Below are 19,630 nucleotides of genomic sequence, written 5' to 3' on the forward strand. Positions count from 1 at the left end.
ATAGGACTGCGATCACGCTCTCATGTGTATTGTTTAATATCAAGTTTTATTACTATGCTGATGGATTATTTTTGCTCATATTTCAATGTTATTAAAAAAATGTGGCAACGTCACAATTAACAGATGATGCCTACCGTCAGCGACGACGCTGATGTTTCCAACGTTGGAGTCCAACGAAATGAACGAAAAAAACGTTTTTAATTCACCAATTGTTTATTTCACGAATCGTTGGTGCAGCTTGAAAAACTACGAATCGCAAATTTGGCAGGGAACAAAATAGGAGAATTACTGGAATTATTGGAGAGATTTTTTTCGATCATTTCGTTGGAGTCCAACGTTGGAAACTTCAGCGTCATCGTCAGCGGTCAGAACCTAGCTTTACTTCAAACACCAATACAGGATATTAGAGTCGCAGCGTTGACAAGTGTGTTTTGTTTACAATTATTTTATGGAGAAAACTACAGAGTCGTTGACGATATATAATCTAATATGGAGAATACTGCAGAGTCGTGCGACGTTGAAGTTTGCAACGCTCGAGTCCAACGAAATGAACGAAAAAAACATTTGTAATTCAGCAATTTTTTATTTCACGAAATCATTGGTGCGAGTTGAAAAACTGCGAAATTGGAAATTCGGTATGGAAGAAGATTGGAGAATTACTGAAATTATTGGAGGGTTTTTTATATCGTTCCGTTGGAATGCAACGTTCCAAACTTCAGCGCTTCTTACCGATGCTTCTTAAAATCGATAACACCGATAAACGTAAATCAGAACAGCTATGAGTAAAATAAATTTGGCCACTATTTTGACTCCGAGGTCATGATCGATTATCCTTAAGCCAGCAGTAGGAAACGTTGAACGAGACTCCTCGGGTTCGTCAGACACGGTTGTCTTTAATTTCCATTCGGCCGTCGCATCGCGCACGGACTGGCGGACACCGTTGGCGCGCGCCCCACCTCGCCGGGGATCCCCCGAGGATTATTTTAATTCCAACTTGTGTGTATTCGTTTGTGCAATTTTAGTGGCTTTTTCGTGGCCTTAGCCGAGAAACCTGGTCCGAAGATGTTCCAAGTTTGTGGAATTCTGAAAAAAACGAGAATGTGGATGTGGAAAAAAGAGGAAATTTACCGTTTTTTTTTTATCAAGCCGAAGTCCCGCCACGAACTCGAGCTCCTTCTGCGGAGGCTCCGCGTTAAAAAAACCCTCGCTGGCTCCCCGCGGACGCATCTCTCGGCGTCACCTCGTTGGAGCTTTAACACCCGTGTGCATGGAAAAAAACAGCTGAAAAAAGGGATCGAGGAGGAAGCCGAGGGAGTGCCGGGAGCCTCGGAGAAGCGAGATGAAGCGGTTGAGAGGCAAAGTCGTCGGGGTGCGGGCGCGGGGCGCGGCTCCAGACTCGCGGCTCCGTACAAAACGTGCCGTCCTCCCCGCGCAAACGATCAGGGAATAGGATCAGACATATTTATTGCTTTCATTGGGAAGAAAAAAAAAAGAGGAAAAGAAACAACAGCGGCGGGGTGAACGAACGAGGGGGAAGATTCATCGATCTCTCGACGAATTCTCAATATTTTCTTTTCAAATGTAAACTCCATTAGTCTCCGTTTCATTGTAACGTTGAAAAATACTTGAGAAAAAAGCACGTATGGGGATCGTTTTGATCCGGACGGAGAGCAGCGAAGCTCGTATTTGTTTATTTTTGCTTTACAATGAAAATTTGACCTGAAAATAATTTATTGGATGTATAATTCATGTTTTTTTTCACTTCCAGCATATTTTTGAAGTAATTTAAAAGAACTGAACGATGGCCTCCGGCTTTTTGATGGCACTTTGTGAGAATTTAAAATGAAAATGGATACGAACTCCTCACCGTGGGCATTGAATTTATCGTTTATTTATTCGAAACTATAACAATAAATAAAATTGATGCTGGTCGACGCCAGGGGTTTCTCTCATCGATGGCTCATTCCCCGTAAATTAAGCGTGGTCGTACGTGCAGCTCGTTTGCTTCCGGTGTGAGAGCGACGGAAGGCGATAAAAGTATGAGAAAAACGAGAAGGAGGGAGAAAGTCAAAAGCGTTTGCGTGTGTCATCAGAAATCGTTCCGGGCCCTCCACGACGACGTAAAGCGCCAACGTCGCTGAGTAAGCTCAACGTGGGCGTCACTAATAAATAATCTTACGTCTCGTCGCTCTACAGTTCCTCGTTCCATCCTTGTTAATAAATGTCCTCGAGGCTGGAAACAACGAAGGAATGCTTATCAAAAAATCTGACCAGAGTCCTCGCACTGCGCGTTGCACCTTTGAGCAGATTTCCGCCCATTTTTCATCCACTTCATTTCGTGTGCACAATTCCTTCCACAATGATTTTCCACGTGATTTATAATCGCTTTTGAAGATCACGCCTTACTCGCCACTCAATAAAGCAACTGAACTTTTTTGCTCTTTTCGTGATCAAATAAACGATTGAAATTTATTCTCGCAATTATTGAAATTATGTGTAACTCATTTTTTCAGATTTATCTATTTTTCATATCGTGATAGCGGTTCAAATACTTTCGTAGTTAAATCGTCAAGCAAAATGTGACAAGAGCCATTTTCTATTTATATGCGTATGCATATCTGTATTTTAAACCAGCCGGCTCGTGGTGTTGTCTTTCTTTTTCCATTCCCAAGTGATTTTCACCGATAGCAAGGCATTCTCGTTTTTGACTCTTTAACGTTGGGAGGATCCTATTTCACGGAATCCAAATCCTCGCACAGGAAGTGTGCCTGCCATAAGAGCACAGCCCTTCAAAGAATGTCATTTTCGTCAATTGAATTTTCGATTTCCGTTGGATTCGCGTGAACTGCTGAAGTTTGCAACGCTCGATTCCAACAAATGATCTAAATAAACTGCAATGATTACAGTAATTTTCCAATTCTCTTTCATACCGAATTTTCAGTTTCGTAAGTTTTTCAACTTACGGCAATGATTTCGTGAAACAAATCATTGCCGTACAAATTCAATTTCCGCTAATTTCGTTCCAATACCAACGTCGCAAACTTCAACGTCGTCGTCAACGTCCTAAATACATTGTAACGCTATCTTGGGAACGTTAATGAGGCTTTGATCTCTCGAAACTAAATGCAAACACTCCGCGTGGCTTTGGCGCTCGGATTAGCGCCTTTTATTTGTTTCTTCTCATTGAAAAAGTGTCAAAGCCTCGGAGAGTCTCAAGAATAGATTATACTCGTGTATAATCCCACTCCAGACTCGAAACTTGTGTCACTCATTCTGGCGCTTATGTTTTTCCACTCCCCTGTGTGTATGTACTTCGAAACATCGAGTGTGTTTGCTCTCGTCTTCTCTCTCTCTCGGTCTCGCGCCTCGTTCGCCGTGCTGATCCTTCACCGTCGGCAAAAGTCTTTCGTTTATTTTCTTTCGATCAATCCGCGTACCAACTCTCCAACGAGACTTTTTTATTTCTCACTTCCTCCGATGATTTACCACGAAACTCGTGCAGCTATCGATCATCGAGTGCGATCCTTCACGGTCTTGTTAATTAGCCGATTCTTCGAGCGTCAATTAAATCACGATCGATCGTGTGCTCGCGCACGTTTATACAAACTTGAACGCGCTTTTTACTCATTTGCGAGTCAAAGAAATTCGGAAAAATCTAAATTTCTTATTTCAACGAGGTTGATTTGTTACGAAATTCGTAACAAATCAACCTCGTTGAACTTGTACAAAAAAAATTGTACTGTGGATTGAAAAAGTCGTTTTTTAATGACACTCCATCCACAAATGTAATTTCCCTTGATCTCATGTCGAAATAAATGAATTTACAATGATTCATCCAATCCGGAATTTGAACGCCTGCACACAGGCCGATTTTTACGACGTTCTTCGCTCTCGAACGCGGCAATGTATTCAATCCCGATAACTGTGACGAAAAATGGTACTTTTTGAAAAGTTTATGAATAAACGGTGACCCCAAGGGTCACAGGTCTCGAGAGCTCTTCGACACGAGAGCAAGAGCTTAAAACACCCGTGTCCAGAGTCTGGCGCACCAGGCTGAGTCAGCGACGGTTCATTGTACCTCGCCGGAATTCTTTGTTTATCGAGTTATAGCTCCGCCTCGTGCGTATGACTCTGTATATATATGCGCAAGCGTGGACACACATGAGCGGCGTGTGTTTGTGACTCGCTGCTCTCGGACCGAGGCTGTTCTCTCACCGACTTTTCGCGCTGTAAAAAAAATGTGTGAACAGTTGGACCAGCGTGAGTCGGCGGGGGGGTGACTGGCCGACACTTTATTCGGGGCTGGCTCGTAGTAACTTTATATTTTTATCGAACGAGAAATTTCTCAATGTCGATTACGAGAAAAAATCGTTTTTGAAAGGTGCGAGAAAGCATCGATGCCGATGAGGATCGAAAAGTCTGAGGTCGCGATAGAATGCAATTAAAATTTGTCGGAGGCTCAGAAACGTTGCAACATTCCGCGTTCCTGACGCGTGGCTTCTCCCTTCGACGTTCACTGGCTCGTTAAAAAATCCGAGTTTCCGTAAATGAAGCTCCCTCGAGCGGTTCCCAGAAATTTCATTGAAATTCAGCAGATTCGCCGGCGGCTCTTCCGAGAACCGGAAACGGAATGACCAGCCGCAACGTCCGGTTGGATGGCGAGAATATAAAAAAAAAAAGAAAGACAATTCTCCGAGTTTCCGGCCCGTCTGAAAACTTCTTTCGGCATTTCCAGCCGATCTGTGCCCCTCCCCCTTTTCGCTCGCCGGCCCCGCACAGCGCGTCTCATAAATTATTTACGAGGCAGCTCCCGGCGCGCGATTCATAAATACGAAAACTCACCGAGGCGCCCCACGTGCCACGTACTCGAATATTCTTTGTTGTTATTGTCGTCACACTCGTGCACCTCCCCACGTCGAGCCTCCCCAGGCTTTGCGTACACTCCTGATTCGCCAGTCGATCGTTCGACATCGAAAAGCCCTCGAACACTCAATTTCATCGCGATTCAAACTCGCCACTTGCGCCCTTTTCCTTCCTTGGCGCCGATATAACTGCACGATTAAATAAACGAGCGAGCTCTCTCGCTCGCTCGAATCGACGCTACTCGGAACTCGTTATACGTGAGCAGATGCTGGATACGACGTGACCGATAGCGACGAAAAAATACGAGGATCCCGCATCGAGTGAGAAAATAAACTTGAAAGCCGGACGAAAAGAGCCTCTCGAATAATTTCATTTCATTTCATTACGTTTCATTGTCCATGAGCTTATTTTGTTTGATTTACTTTTTTTTTTCTAACAGAGCTTAAATGGACATGGGCACGTCTTTATGAGGATGACTCACTTCGAGTACTATTTGACTCCGATAGGGCTGCGTGCGAGTCCCCGTACACACGAGAACAGCGATCCATTGACTGATGCGAGTTAAATTCATTCGGATTTATAATCTGTGACATCACTCCGCGATAATACACTCGAAACGATTACGTTGAAGCGATTATCGTGCGTGATAATTCCCAGTTACTTTTAGCTACTTTCGTTTCACTAAATAAATACGACGCTGAAGTTTCCAACGTTGGAGTCCAACGAAATGAACGAAAAAAACGTTTGCAATTCACCAATTTTTTATTTAACGAATCGTTGGTGCAGCTTGAAAAACTACGAATCGCAAATTTGGCAGGGAACAAAATAGGAAAATTACTGGAATTATTGATGGAGAGTTTTTTTCGATCATTTCGTTGGACTCCAACGTTGGACGTCATTAAAAAAATGCTCTGAGAACTTTTAAAGCCATTATCCATCGATCATTTTGTCCCATCTATAATTCGACGTTTTCAACAGTTCGTGACGCCAACGACTATTCGGCGAGACGCTCAAATGCCTCCAGGCACTTCTGAGACGAATAATTATCGCGTTTGCTACCCATCGCTATCGCCATAAAGCTTTGAAACGACACTGGAAATTATTGCTCTTCGGATTCATTTCGAAGCACGTGCATCGCCAAAGGAGTGGCTCAAACTCGGAAAAAGGAAGCCCAGTGCCTCGATCTCTTGATTCTTTTATCATTTGTACTTTTCGTCTCGACGTTTTTTTTCTTCCATTGCTAAACGTTGACGTATCGTGTTGAAAAAGTGGTCGAAAATCGGAAGGTGGAAACCTTCACCTCGAGCCTTCGTCCTGAGATTGACCCTTGAACATGGGGAAAACGAGTTTAGAAAATCGATGACATCGGAATCGTAGAATTTTTTGAAAATATTTTATTTTCAAGTACGCATAAGTACGAAGACTGTTGTAAGACTGTGACGCTGAAGTTGGCAACGCTGGAGCCCACCGAAACGATGTAAAAAAACTCTCCAATACTTCTCCAATTTTGGACCGAATTTGCAATTCGTATTTTCAATCTACACCGATGATTTCGTGACATGAAAAATAGTGCACTACAAATGATTTTCTTATCAAATTCGTTGGACTCCAACGTTGCTAAATTCAGCGACGTGCAAGACTTTCGATTTCGAGTGTCAGTAATTTTGTGAATCTCCCGTTGAAGGTCGAGTGTCGAGCCTCCGGTGTCACTCCCAATTCCACTGGAATCTCTCGAGCACAAAATTAAAATTGATAAGAAGACGCTCGGAGCGGGACCACCCTTCGCAGTTGATTGACCCTCCTTGTAAAAGAAAATGAAAAGGCAGCGCGCGAGGCAAGGGAAGCCTCTCGACTATCATTACTTACATCTTGTACACCTGACCCTGTCTCGCACCAGCAGCTCAGCGACACCACGAGACTCGCGTGTCTATGCTCCTGCTCGTTTTTTCTCTTTTTCGCCTGTCCATCTCCTGCTCTTCGTCGTTTTTTTCTCAATGTTCTTCTCCTTCGTCGAACCTGAGCACTCTCGTACTTCCTTATTCTTCAAACGCCAAGTTGCGTCGATAATTTTATCGCATGTAACACGTCGCCCGAGTTCGTCTCATTTTCCGGCACCTGCTTCTTCGCAGACGGCTCTCTTCCTTCCATGGTTTTTTCCAAGTCTGCGCTTCCTCAACTAGAAAAGAAAAAAACAAAGTAAACTGACAGAAAATTTCATATTTTACCAAAAATGTAAAAAAAAATGTAATTCTTTCAAAATTTCTTTTTTTTCAAAGGAGTCTTGAGAGAAGTACCGAAGGTGCATTGGATTGAAATTGCATTGGAGAAAAAAATGTTCGAATTTCCGGCGAGTACCACGTTTTGCTCCAAATAAATGCTCTTTTGTCAAAAACTGAATATTTCTTGATCGTCGGAAATGAAAAAAAGATTTTTTTGTTCTATACAGAAGGAACTACCTCGAAAACCTTCTCGGAGCCCTTAAAAAGTCCGCAAATTTCGTTTCTCTATTTGCCTAGCCGCGACGATGATCGAATTGCCTAAACGGTAATCGTTCGCAGCGAGTTTATTTCGACGCTCTATCGCTGCCCTCATGGAACTTGAATTTCAGTTGAAACGAACAAGTTTGCTTCTGTCAACAAAGTTTTGACAAATCCACGGACTTGGATTATTTTTATAATTCGGAAGTAAACTCGGAAAAAAAGCGAAAGTTGAAAAAATGATGGAAGTTGTCTGCTCCTTTTTTCATCGCTGATTCCGGGGGCAACTGCCTCGTGTCTGTCGTTCGATTTGATTATTTTGGAATATTGGAGCTCCGGGTGAAAAAAATTGATGCCGCGCGCAGAGTTTTTAATAACGAAGCAGCTGGGAAATTGTAATATTCGTGAACGAACCTCGAAAGCCAGCACACTCTTGTTTGCTTGGGCATAAGGGTGCGGGCAAAAAACATGACGAGAACGAGAGAAGCGAGGAATATGCGGAGCCACTTATACGTATGCGGACGGTGAAATATCCACGTACATTTATACGGAGCTCAGGCTCTCGACCCTCAACATCCGGTTGATCACGAGAGCACGAGTACAAACGCTGGACGTCGACGGTGCAGAGGCCTTCGGAGAGAGAAAGAGCCCCGCAACGATAGCGCTCCTCGCCTATTATCGAGCCAACCGTACAGACGTTATCGAGCTCCGGGACCGGCGGTTTCCTTCTTCTCCGTGAGCTCGCGATTGTCGTTCTCTTTTTTGCAGTCACGTCCTCCGAAGATCCCTCTAAAATTGGAGGGTAAAAGTTGCTGGAAAAAGTCCAAAAATCATTCTCGTTTTTTCTCGTCGCGAATGTTTTTCCCTCGTTTCCTCATCCAATAACGAGATTTTCAAACGAAAGTACGCGTCGTTCGGAAAGCTGGATTCATTGGCCGGTCCCGTGGAGTCGAATCGGACTCCCCGAAACGACGATGTTTCGTGGCCAAAGCGCGTTTCAGGGGCTACGTTTTTTGGGGGTGGCCCTCAGCCGCGTTTTTCCTCCGATGTCTGCGAGTACGCGATCCCGTCTGGACGAAAAGTCGTTAGGACAGATAAAGAACTCGCCTCTCTGGCTCCACTCTCGCCGAGCGTTCCCCCTCCCCGAGCCCGCACATACCCGTCGATCGAAGCACCAAATATACGCGCGCGTTACAGCCACGGACGAGAGAAAAAGTCGGGGCGAGAGAGGGAGCACGTGCATCCGCGAGAGTGCACACGGAGATGCGAAAAGGGAGAACGAGCGACGGAGAAAATATTGCGAGGCAAAGAGAGCGAGAACGGAAGAGGCAGACGAGAAATGATACAGAGAGGGAAACGGAGCCACGAAGGAGAGCTGCTCTCACGCACCGACGAACACGCAGGCACTAATGCCTGAGTTATATTGGGCGTGTGTCATCGCCCCTCAGCTTTTGCGGGTGAGAGAGAACGAGACGAATGTGTATCGAGATCTTGGGCCAGAGAGAGCGAGAATAAGAGAGAATCGAGTGCGAGGAAGAAGGAGTGGGCGAAGTCGAGAGACAACCGAGAGAGCCAGAAAGAGAAAGCAGCGAGAGTGACAGAAGGGAAGAAAGTCTGAAGGGAGAAAGAGAAATGGAAGAAGAGAGAGAGAGGAGAGAGGAGAAATATACTACGCATCCTGAACACATGAGGGCTCCGAAATTTAAAGCCCATCGCACCCTCGTACGAAACACATCCAGTACACTCCCTCGCCATTAAAACCCTCGAGACTGGGTCGGCCTGTTCTTTGGTAACTTATAAGTCTCTCTCACTCGGTACTCATCACTCGGTGGTTGATTATTTACGTGCATTCGACTCGGGCAAATACGGCGAAAGGGAGACGGAAATTTGACGTTGATTCACGGGCGCAGTCGTCACGTGAAAACTCTGGTTTTTCATCGAGCTCTTGAAAACTCGCGTCCCATTTTAAAATATTTTCATCTCATTACTGCACTCGTTTTTCAGACGCTTTTCGCTGTAACGTCTATCGACAGACGGGAATGAGACTCGTCACCGGTGGATCATCCATGCGTCGAAAACTAATCTGCAAGGTGACGAGACGTTAACTGGTTTTTTGTATGATAAAAGTACGAATTTGAATAAATTAGTCTGCTTACAATCGACTTGTGCTTCGGAATTCGGGCGCCGGATATTCGGAAAGTAGAAAATCGCTTTTTGGAGCTCGTGGAAAAATGAATCGGAGGATTCGATGGGAGAGCACGAAGAGATTTGGTTTTTCTCCCCCCAGTTTTTACGCTCCGGATAAAAAGTTTCGGGTACTCGCTCGTCCCAAATTCGCGCCGACTAAACCACACCACGAGCTCGCACTATTTTCTCCTCTTGCCAAGAGTGCAACGAAAGCGATTTTCGTACGTGTGTATTTCCGGCATCGGTGACCTCGTCTCACCAGTTCCTCCCTTTCTTCTTGTATTATTCATTTCCTTTCCTCTTTTTCACTCTCCCGATCTCTCTCTTTTTTTTGCAGCCTCCCTTCAGCCTCAATGTTTACTCGGAGTTTTCCTTTTGCCAATCGCGCACTTGTCCAAATTACCAGCCTCAAAATAGGTCGCCTCTTTGCTTCTTTTCTCCGACATAAGCTCCGGGGTCGCTGCCCTCCGACAATATTTGTCCCAAGATTGTTTTATCACTGACAAACATCTCGTTTTATCAACTAATCTACGCTGCTCCAGTAGCCAGCCTTTTCCGACGATTCGCCACCGTTCTTCCTCCCCATTTTCTGTCTCTCGACACTCCAATTCCCTCCAACATTCTTCCAGATCCTTTCGAAAAGCGCTGCTTTGAGGAGGAAGGAAATCGGCACGATTCGGAGATTCAAATCCGTGTCTGAAAAATAAAAAATTCATAGCAGGTTGAGAGTTGGTTTTTCAATGATTTTTCGTTCGCTGACATCGGGAATTTTCATTTTAAAAAAATCAAGAATCAGTCACTGCCTCTCGTCTGTCACGAATTTGCAATAAAAGTGTTAAAAAAACCTCTTTTCTTTCGACTCAACGTTATTTTGGGGGACTCAGAAAATGAGAATTTTCTTAACGAGCGCTCCCAAAGAATTGGATAAAGATTGCAAACAAAACGAACCAAGAATCGATATTCTGAAGCCGGAAATGCATCGAAATATGAAAGAGCCTTGACGGCGAGTGACGAATGTTGATTAAATCCAGAGAGTAATGTGCGGATTTAAGCGAAGAGGATTCCGGCAGGATTTGAGAGCGCGGTTCACCTCGATATTTCAATCAGGTTCTTACTACATTTGCTATATTTATTTACGTTGAATAATTTCTGTAACGAAACTCCAGCGAACCGGGAGCTATCCCATTTATTTGTACTCCCATTTGGACATGACTTTGGTACTCTCGTCTTTCCTAGACCAACGGAATGTGGAACACAAGAGTATTTCGAGTGCAATCTTTCTCTGCCCCCGCCCCTGCCCTCGCCCTTTCGCTCCCGCAGCTCTCGCTTTGCGCACGGGATGAAATAGTTCAATTATTCCATTCGTCATACTGTGTTACAGTTCTGAACTCTCGTTCCCGCGTGTTCCACCTCCCTCTCATCCTCATTTCTTCCATGCTGCTGACAAATGTTCAATCGTCCTCGTAATAGGAAAATAGCATTGGCAATAACTAAATAAAATGGTCGACGATCTCATCGGAGTCGTCTCTAAACATTTTTCTCGGCAAAATCGACATTATTTAGGCAAATTTAAGTTTTCACGATTAGCGAGTTCGTCGAACATTTTCAATAAGTTTTTTCAATTCAACAACAAATTTTCAAGCGCCATAAAAAAATTGAGGCATCCTGGGATACATTTTTTTCAATGGACTTAAAATTTTTGGAGTTTTTGCCCCCGAGGCTAAGCTTCGGTGCGTCGAGAATTAAAAAAGATGGTGACCATTTTCTAGCTCATCAGCGAGGTGAAAAATCCTTGTTACGAATCGGCTGTCAAACGGTCAAATCTACTGGAATTCATCGAATGATGGAATTTTCGTTTCTAGATGAACGTGCCCGCTGGTTTCTTGATAAAGGAAAGTACATGAGACGCGAGTGGATGTTCGAAACTCGGACGACACTGCGGTGCACATTCCGAATTGAAATTTAGTTCGAAAGCACTTAAACCTTTATCACGGTCGGTAATAAATAATAACCTGAAACGCGGCGTACTGCGTCGTACGTTTTTGAGCATATCTTTTTTCTACTATCGCGCTCCCCATAGTTCTAGCCGCATTTGGAGGAGAAAAAGTTGCCGGAAATCCCGTGTACGCAGCGGGTAGGGACCTCGTGTGCGAGCAGCCGAGAGCGGCGAGAACGTTCCCGTTTCTCTCGCGGTCTACAAAAGAGACTTTGCGCGATAAGTGCTGCTCGTGATAAGATACCCGGGCGCAGAGAACTTTGGCGACGAGAGAAACTCCGCTTTTCTGTATACGCAGTCCTCGACGAAAGTAAATCAGAATGGCGCGCACTCTCCTTTTTATCTCGTGCGAGACGCTCCTTTTTTCCTTTTCTCAGATTCTCTCAACTGTTCTCCAAATTCCGGAGCACCGGAAAACGGACAGTTTATTTTCCCGGCTCCTGTCACACGAGGGATTCCGTACCTCTCGAGACACTCGCCCCGCAGAACTCGTTAAAACGAGAAAACCAATGATTTCACGAGTCCATCTGAAAGAAAATGTCAAAAATGTAAATTCAAATTTAAAAAACATTTTTTAATTTCACGGAATCGTCGCTGTAAGTCGAAAAACTACGAAATTGCAAATTCGGTGTGGAACGAAATTGGAGAATTATTGGAATTATTGGAGTTTTTTTGTTTCGCTGAACTAGCAACAGCGCTTGTCGCATTCTTCAAATGTTTTTTCGAAAAAAGCTCTCAGTATTCATCGATCGATGTTTTTCCACATAAATCACAAACGTTTCGAGAACTTCTAATTGATCTTTTGAGAACGGGGATTTTAACGTTAAAATCGACCTTTTTTTAACACGAAATTTGTGCATAATACCAATGAATTTTTCAAGTGGTCGAGATATTTCGACCAGATCCGGCCTTCAAAGGTTCAACTTTCATAGCTAAATGGCGACGAATAATTGTTTATATCAATAAAAATCGTCTTATTGCTCGAATCGACAACTTTTTCAATGAATTTTATTTCGATAGACAAAAATTCGGTCGCAAGTTCCCGAGAAACTGCATAATTGGCAGAAAAAAAATGCAGGCCTTTGACAAAGTTAGTTATTCATTCTGCAATGTGGAAGCGTCAAGATGACGATGCTCTTAGATAATTTTGAAAGGAGGAGAAAAAGGGCAAAGCAGGGAGTTTGATGTCTCGACTAAATTCAGACGCGTCTCGAGAAGCGAGTGCGAACGACTACGGAGACGAGACGAAAAGTGGTGTTTCGGTGCATCGCGCATAAGACGGAAGAAAAGCACTCCGCGAGAGCTTGTGTGCACGTACGTGAGTCCAGAGAAACGCGATACCGCCACTTGACGCCTATTACGGTAATTAACCCCGAACGAGCAGGAATAAGACGACGATGAATAAAGTCGAAGAAGTGCACGTACCGAGGAGAACCCGATGATGACGAACTCGAGCTTGGACTTTAATTCGATGGAACGAGATACGCTCCGCTGGCTGTTCCCGCCGAGCCGCTCCGAAGCCGTTCTGCTTTTCATTCGGAGCGCCATTAGTAATTCATGTGTGAAATTCAGCTGATTGTGCAGCACGTAACGAATTTTCATTTTGAATCCTGGGGACCCGGCTGCGTTGCCAACTCCGCGGAGCTCGCTATTCGCTCTCGGTGCTACGATTCAGCAATCTTGTCGCGAGGCGCATCGGTTGGACCTGAAAAATAGAAGATTTTGAGATGAACGTCAGTCGAGTTGAAACCGAAAATTTATTTCGCCCTCCCATCGTTCTTGATCTTAACAATATTTAATGGGCACGAGAAATTTTGATCGATTATGAATTCCCTGGATATGGGAAAAGAGCCGTTTAGTTGAACCAAAATTGATTGAATTATGTTGGGAAACGATCGAGTTGATCTGAAAAATAATCAGTTGGATCGACCCAATAAATTTCATTACCGTCCCTCTCTTCGTACGTTTAATATCAAGTCGAGGGTGGTGGTGAGCCGGACGAGAAATAATTAGTTTAATTATAAATGAAATAATGGAACGGGAGGCTCAAATTTTCAGTGATTCACCGGAATTAAATCTCCCGATTGAAAGTGTGCTCGCCCGGAGGGGAGTTGGCCGGATTATTAAAATTACGATTTAATATTTGAGTGAAAAAAGATCGTTAACGATTACCAGAGACGAAAGCGGTTCGAGAATGTTCGGCGACTCTCCCACTCCATTGGATTTTCAATTCTCAAAAATAAGAAACGCTTTCCGTCCAGCGGAGGATTCTCTTTCGCATGAAAATGAAGAGCGAGACGCAGCTCACCGTGAGGGATAATGAAGTCCATTAGGACGGAATGAAATTGGCAAAAGGGCCGTGAACGCTGCGCCAGAAAGAGAGAGAGAGCGACGACGAGCTTAAAAAACCGTAAAACAAAGAAAACGAGAAAAAATGCTGCGCAAAGGCTCTTGGACAGAGACAAATGCAGAATCGGATCCGATATGACTGAGTGACTTTACGAGCGTCTCCTCTTTTTTCAGGCTTTTACAAAAGTGACGAGTTTTGCGCAATGCTCGAGGATAGCGCTTGGGAGAAGCCCATCAGGATTAAGCTCTGGAATAAACCATTGCGATTTCAACCCTCTCAATCCCCGACGAAATTCGCTCACGTGTATCCCCATAGGTGGTGCGCGGGTACACAAGGAAATATGCGGACACGCTCGTGTGTGCACAAAGGTGGAATAACGGAAAGGGGAAGGGGGAGGCTACGCGAGAGATATCGAACGGGACATAATCGAATCAGTGAAAACGAGCAAGAGCGGAGGGCTCGACTGAAATAGAAAGTATTGGAAAAAAATGAGGGCTGGGAAATCGGTGAATATAAATGTCTGCTGAGTCATTGCGTGTCGGAGAACCAAATCTCTCTATTAATGTCCGTGATTGATCGGCTTGACCTCCAGTCTCGTTTTCACTCCCATTAGCGACTCTGACGTCTTTCGTATGTTTTATTATTGTGCGAAATTGTTGTTATTCTTTGAGCACCGGTGCTCATTTATCAGAAGTGTTAATTCTGCTTGTGTGACTTCGTGATTAATGGCCCGGTAGCAAATCTGTATACTCGATGCAACGATCAATCGGGTGTTTCGCACAGAAGCGACCGAGTCCCAGCTCCAGAGAAACCCTCGTCAAGCGCCTTTGCCTACAATCGTCTCGAAACTTTCCGCGTGCTCTCATTTTCTCAAGTCTCATCTCAAACGGTACATTGGAACATTCGAAATTTTTCCCTCGATTTTCCTCGTCGGTTAATCACCGAAGGTGTCGATTCGATCGCATCCACGCGATTGGGCAGGAAATTTGACCCCGAAATCGTACGCTCAACTCTGCACTTTCGATTTCATTTGACACCGAAACCATAAGTTGAAATCACGATTCGAATTCGCGCCTGTCCGCGATGCGGAGGTCCTCGAGCGTGCGTCGTTCGGAGCTCATTTTCCGTTCCATCAATTTTTCCAAAACGGTCACCGCTCCTGAGCACCGCGACTCGTTCCGAACGACGAAATCGACGAATCCGCATCCGGAAGGATCGCAATGCGATAATGCCACGTCGATATTCTTGAGGGATGTGCTGAAACAGAAAACGCAGGAATACTATTAACGGTTGGAGGTAGAAGCGTGTCCCAAGAATTGCAGCAACATCCGGTGAGTCGCGTCGCATCGCGCCTCCGCTTCACACACCGTTTCGTAGCTGGATTTCAAACTGTAATCCATTGACGTAGGTGTGTGTGCATGGCGAATATAAAAGTGGGCTTGCACAGACGTTGCAGTAATTATCAAGTTTAATTGGCTAACGAGCCTGGGTAGGGCAGCTCACAGAGCCATGAAAATTAATAGATATACAGAGACTCAATGAAAGGAGGGATTGATATTGTACGCGCAGATACTGTTTGCCCCGATTCCTCCTTTCTCTTATTATTCTCATTTTGTTTGCGTTCCAGTACGAATTAATTGCCAATTAAAACGAATCTTATTATTCGCCTCCGATGGAGAAAGACTCGAGGAAATATGATCGCCGTTCAGTGGATAAAGTAATAAAGAAAAAAGGCAACAATAACGGTGCCGATGATTTTTCACACTCGATATTATTGTTGGCCTCGTTGTGCGAATGGATTTAGTGAAAAGGGCGCGGTGCCACGCCGGACAACGTCGACGCAAATAACTCTCTCCGCGTTTTATTCCTTAATTACTTCTCCTTCCGTTCGCCTCGAATTGTCCCATTGTCGCGCGCGCGATCTCTCGTTTCCAAGTGCACCGAGCGACGCGCGCGGATTAAACAGATGGCGAAAAACCAGGATGTCGGAGCTCGCCGCACCGGCCCGCTGGGAACAAAATATCCACGAACCCGATGAAACACATGCCCCAAAAAGCCGGGTCAAAGGACCCATCGCACCGAATTAGCTCGCGTTATTGGCTCAATTCAATTTTCGAGCATGCCTCCTCCCTGCCTTTCTCACCGAATCTAAGAAGCCTTCTTTCTATTCATTATTCTCCGACCTCGACGTGTTCGAGGTCTATAAACCCCTTGGCGCTTTTCAGCCAGAAGAAATTACTCGAATTTCATTATTCAGGGCGCCACGCGTTGGCCAAATGTGCACATTTTCTTTGGCTAAATCAGAAATTTTCTCTATCCAGAAACAAACATTTTTCAAGCATCGCGAATCGAAGAAAAGCTTTGCTCACGCCCATGGGGCTCGAGTGGCGTCGAAAAGTTGTCCAGCGAAAAACAATCTTTCGGACAAATGAGAACGTGATCGACTCGATGAAAAAAGGTACGTGCTCCCGAGCCACGTTTACTTCCAGCATAAATTAAGTGCGTCCACCCCACCGAGGCGTGTTCACTGCATCGCCCTAATCGATTAAGCCCCGACGTTCCTCCCCCCTTTCCCTATTTCCCTACCGAAACATACATGCACATATATTTGCTGATATAATACGTTGAGAACTTTACAAACATTTTTAACGATAAGTTTGAAACGAGGGGGGCGGGGAGAAAAAGTTCTCTAATTAATTCGCTCGTCCGATAAACGCTCGCAGATTCAAAACTATTTTTCCCTTTCCTCCCCCCCGCCGTTTGGCCCTCCTCCGAGGCTTCATGGGTTAAATATAATTGAAGCTCTCAAGGGCCATCGAAATGGCAGCGTCAATGTCGTATTCACTACCACGTAATACAAACAACTGTGGCTACATCAGAGGGCCTCGACGAAGTTTCGAGTCCTCAACTATGACGACGAAAGTTTGTTGTACTCGGTGGTCACACACACGCACACACACACACACACACTTTGTACGTGTGTACATGTTTGCACAAGCCACATACACACGCAGAGCTGCACACGTTTGTACTCGGTTTACACACGTACGCCAGTTTACATGTGCTTAGCCTATAACTATAGAAATTGTGGGGACGAAGAGTTTAAGTTCGAGTAACTTGTTGATCCATGTTTCGCGAAATTACTGCGAATTCAATCCTCGTTCATGAAACCTCAATTCCGTAAATTTCACCATTTACGCCAATTGCCATCGGTGCCTTTTCCTCTGTCAACGGTACGACGCGATGCAACTCGAGGGAAAAGCGCAGGGAGCTGGAAACACGAAGAGGTTTATCGATCTGTTATTTCGGGGAAGTCAAAAATTCACTTTGACTTTTTTTTTTCAATATGCAGAAATGGAACTTGAGGTAGAGCATTATTTGGGACACTTTGACAACGGTTTCCTGATCCACTCGAACTGATGAATTTCGACGACGCTGAAGTTTCCAACGTTGGACTCCAACGAAATGAACGAAAAAAACGTTTTTCATTCACCAATTGTTTATTTCACGAATCGTTGGTGCAGCTTGAAAAACTACGAATCGCAAATTTGGCAGGGAAGAAAATAGGAGAATTTCTGGAATTATTGGAGAGTTTTTTCGATCATTTCTCGTTGGACTCCAACGTTGGAAACTTCAGCGTCATTGAATTTCGTGAGGACTGTTGATCCCATTCGGACCCGGAATGCAAGACCGTTCAATAATCATAACGAACCTCAGAATTCGTCCTCCTTCTGTCTCGAGGCTTCGTATGACGTCAGTCCGGTTTTCCGTTAACGTCTGTCATATCCGAGTCGAGAAGCACGTGTCGCCTCGTGACGAACATACCCAAGAGGCCCTTCCTCGGTATTTTTCCCAAGACCATATTCGGCTCGATAAATGTCCTCCTTAAAGAAATGAAGAGAATTTCGAATCAGCGGAATCGTAATAATTTTTGCCTTTTTTTTACCCTGTTTCAGGCCCTTCGGAAGAATTCAGCTCGCACACCGTCGTCAGACCGAAAGTTTATCATGCGAGAAGCAAACGAGCGATTTTCAACACGAAGGAAAACGATGTGAGTCAACGCAGCTCGTTATTTTTGTGATTTTCGTAAAGACCGAAAAACCTTTTTGCTTTTTCTAACATTTTTTTTCTCATTTCGTTGTTGCCCCAGTCGATTACTCGAAATCGATTTCGTTATTCGATGGAATTAGTGTTTGAATATCATTTCGATAAATGGAACAATTGTACGTGCGAATCAAAGAGAGCATCACGATGAGCAGTTTATTCAAATCAATCGCTCGTCCGTTCGATCATTATTCACATTATTTATTTCTCGTCCCATAATTACGTAACTCAGCTTACGAATTTACGAGAAAACAAGGCTTGGGGATGCAGAAAAAAAACAGCATTATTTTCCCTTCAATAATGAGAGCCGAGTGTGCGGATACGAAAAAAAAAAAAATGTTTTCTATCGGTTGGCCTTCGAGGAACGCCACGGCCCGATATGTACGAGCGTGATGAAAAACAACGAGTTGCGGGAAGAGCAACTTCTCGTGTATTCGTTTCACGGGAGAACAATGCGGCCGAGTATACGCGAACGTGCGCGGCTCAACGAGGAAACAAAGATGCGCTCGGTAGATCTCGAGCTTCGTGACCTTGAGCTCTTTATTACCACGATTATTATTTTTTTCTTATTATTATCTCTCCGAAAAATGTTATCGTATAATGTGAGAGATTACAAGTATTTTTGAGCAGCTTTCGTTCCGAAGTCAATTGAAAGTGCTACAACTTGCGACGTTCGTCGTCGTGACTTTGAGCGCGTTCGACGTTCAGCAACCCCTTGAAACATCGATTTAACGGAAATTTTTTATTTTCTTTGTGATGAAATTTGAAAGACGCTGCTCGTTTTAAAAGTTTGTTTTCACTCGACACTTTTCTCTTTCCGAATATATTTTGAGAGGTAGATAGAAACATGGAAAATTCAGCTCGACTTTGAACTCGGTTTCGCAACTTTCGAAAGATGGAAAATTTTATGATAAAATCGCTTCCACCGGGTGGAAGGTTTCGCGGTACGAAAGGACTGTCTTCAATAATCGTTTTCGAACGGAATGTGGCTACGCGGAAGACCGGGTACGCGAGGCGTTTCAACACAGTTTTCAGCACGAAAGAAACTTTCGATAAATTATGTCGCGTAGAATGATAAAAGTTGGAAAAACAGCAAGGGATTCAATAGAAAAAGAGGAGAATGAAGAAGCAAAAAAGCATGAAACTCGGGGAAAAAGTTCTTGTATCTCCGTACACACAGTTTAGCATGCTCGTTTTTGGCACAAAAATACTTGTTTCAGGAACAAATTTACGAGTATAGTCGCTTGCTCTTACTCGTAAAGCTTTTGCATATACGCGTCGCTGAAATTCACCGATTTTCTCGAGCGAGAAAATCAAGAGAGAGGACAAGAGAAAGAGGAAAAAGTGCGAGCCAGCAACAGACCGCGAGGCTTTTTTCAGTTTGCTTGACGGTGCGTGAGGACGATTTCTCGTAGCAAAGATCGCTCGTACGCGCTGCTGAACCACCTGCACGCTCCGCCAACATTGTAATGAAAATATGTACTCACGTCGATGGAGATCCACTGTGTTACGTACAGTAAAACGCTGACTAGAGCTCCACTGTATTTACCATTATTCTTCCGCTTTATTTAATTCTACATTGGTACAAAGAAATCGATATGCAAGGAAACGCGACTGCACGTCTGTGAGGTTAGGCGGTATAGCAGCAGTTTG

General features: G+C 44.4%; 1 protein-coding gene and 3 long non-coding RNA genes across 6 annotated transcripts in view; 1 reads left to right on the forward strand and 3 right to left on the reverse strand.

Moving 5' to 3' along the window:
* The window catches only part of Meltrin (meltrin), a 58,565-nt gene that overhangs the window by 19,659 nt on the left and 19,276 nt on the right, over positions 1–19,630 (forward strand). Inside the window, exons 1-2 of one of the 2 annotated variants that reach the window (XM_043414719.1) lie at positions 16,232–16,331; positions 17,830–17,924. In XM_043414719.1, the coding sequence (XP_043270654.1) occupies positions 16,247–16,331; positions 17,830–17,924 (180 nt within the window). In that variant the 5' untranslated portion in view covers positions 16,232–16,246. Of the gene's footprint in view, positions 1–16,231; positions 16,332–17,829; positions 17,925–19,630 lie in introns of those variants that run through there. The other variant, XM_043414720.1, reaches the window with a different exon arrangement.
* On the reverse strand, positions 5,709–10,181 carry LOC122408120 (uncharacterized). Its single transcript, XR_006260369.1, has 4 exons — positions 9,497–10,181; positions 7,882–9,423; positions 6,730–7,039; positions 5,709–6,189 (listed from the first exon to the last, which is right to left on the reverse strand). It is a non-coding gene; the product is annotated as an uncharacterized lncRNA (long non-coding RNA).
* On the reverse strand, positions 11,360–14,367 carry LOC122408123 (uncharacterized). Its single transcript, XR_006260372.1, has 3 exons — positions 13,696–14,367; positions 12,949–13,228; positions 11,360–12,050 (listed from the first exon to the last, which is right to left on the reverse strand). It is a non-coding gene; the product is annotated as an uncharacterized lncRNA (long non-coding RNA).
* LOC122408121 (uncharacterized) lies at positions 14,429–19,552 on the reverse strand. Of its 2 annotated transcripts, none has more exons than XR_006260371.1 (3): positions 19,465–19,552; positions 17,586–17,757; positions 14,429–15,130 (listed from the first exon to the last, which is right to left on the reverse strand). It is a non-coding gene; the product is annotated as an uncharacterized lncRNA (long non-coding RNA). The 2 variants fall into 2 exon arrangements; XR_006260370.1 differs by lacking the exon at positions 14,429–15,130 and adding an exon at positions 16,823–17,144.

This window comes from Venturia canescens, chromosome 3 (genome assembly GCF_019457755.1).
Source record: "Venturia canescens isolate UGA chromosome 3, ASM1945775v1, whole genome shotgun sequence".
Classification (NCBI taxonomy): domain Eukaryota; kingdom Metazoa; phylum Arthropoda; class Insecta; order Hymenoptera; family Ichneumonidae; genus Venturia; species Venturia canescens.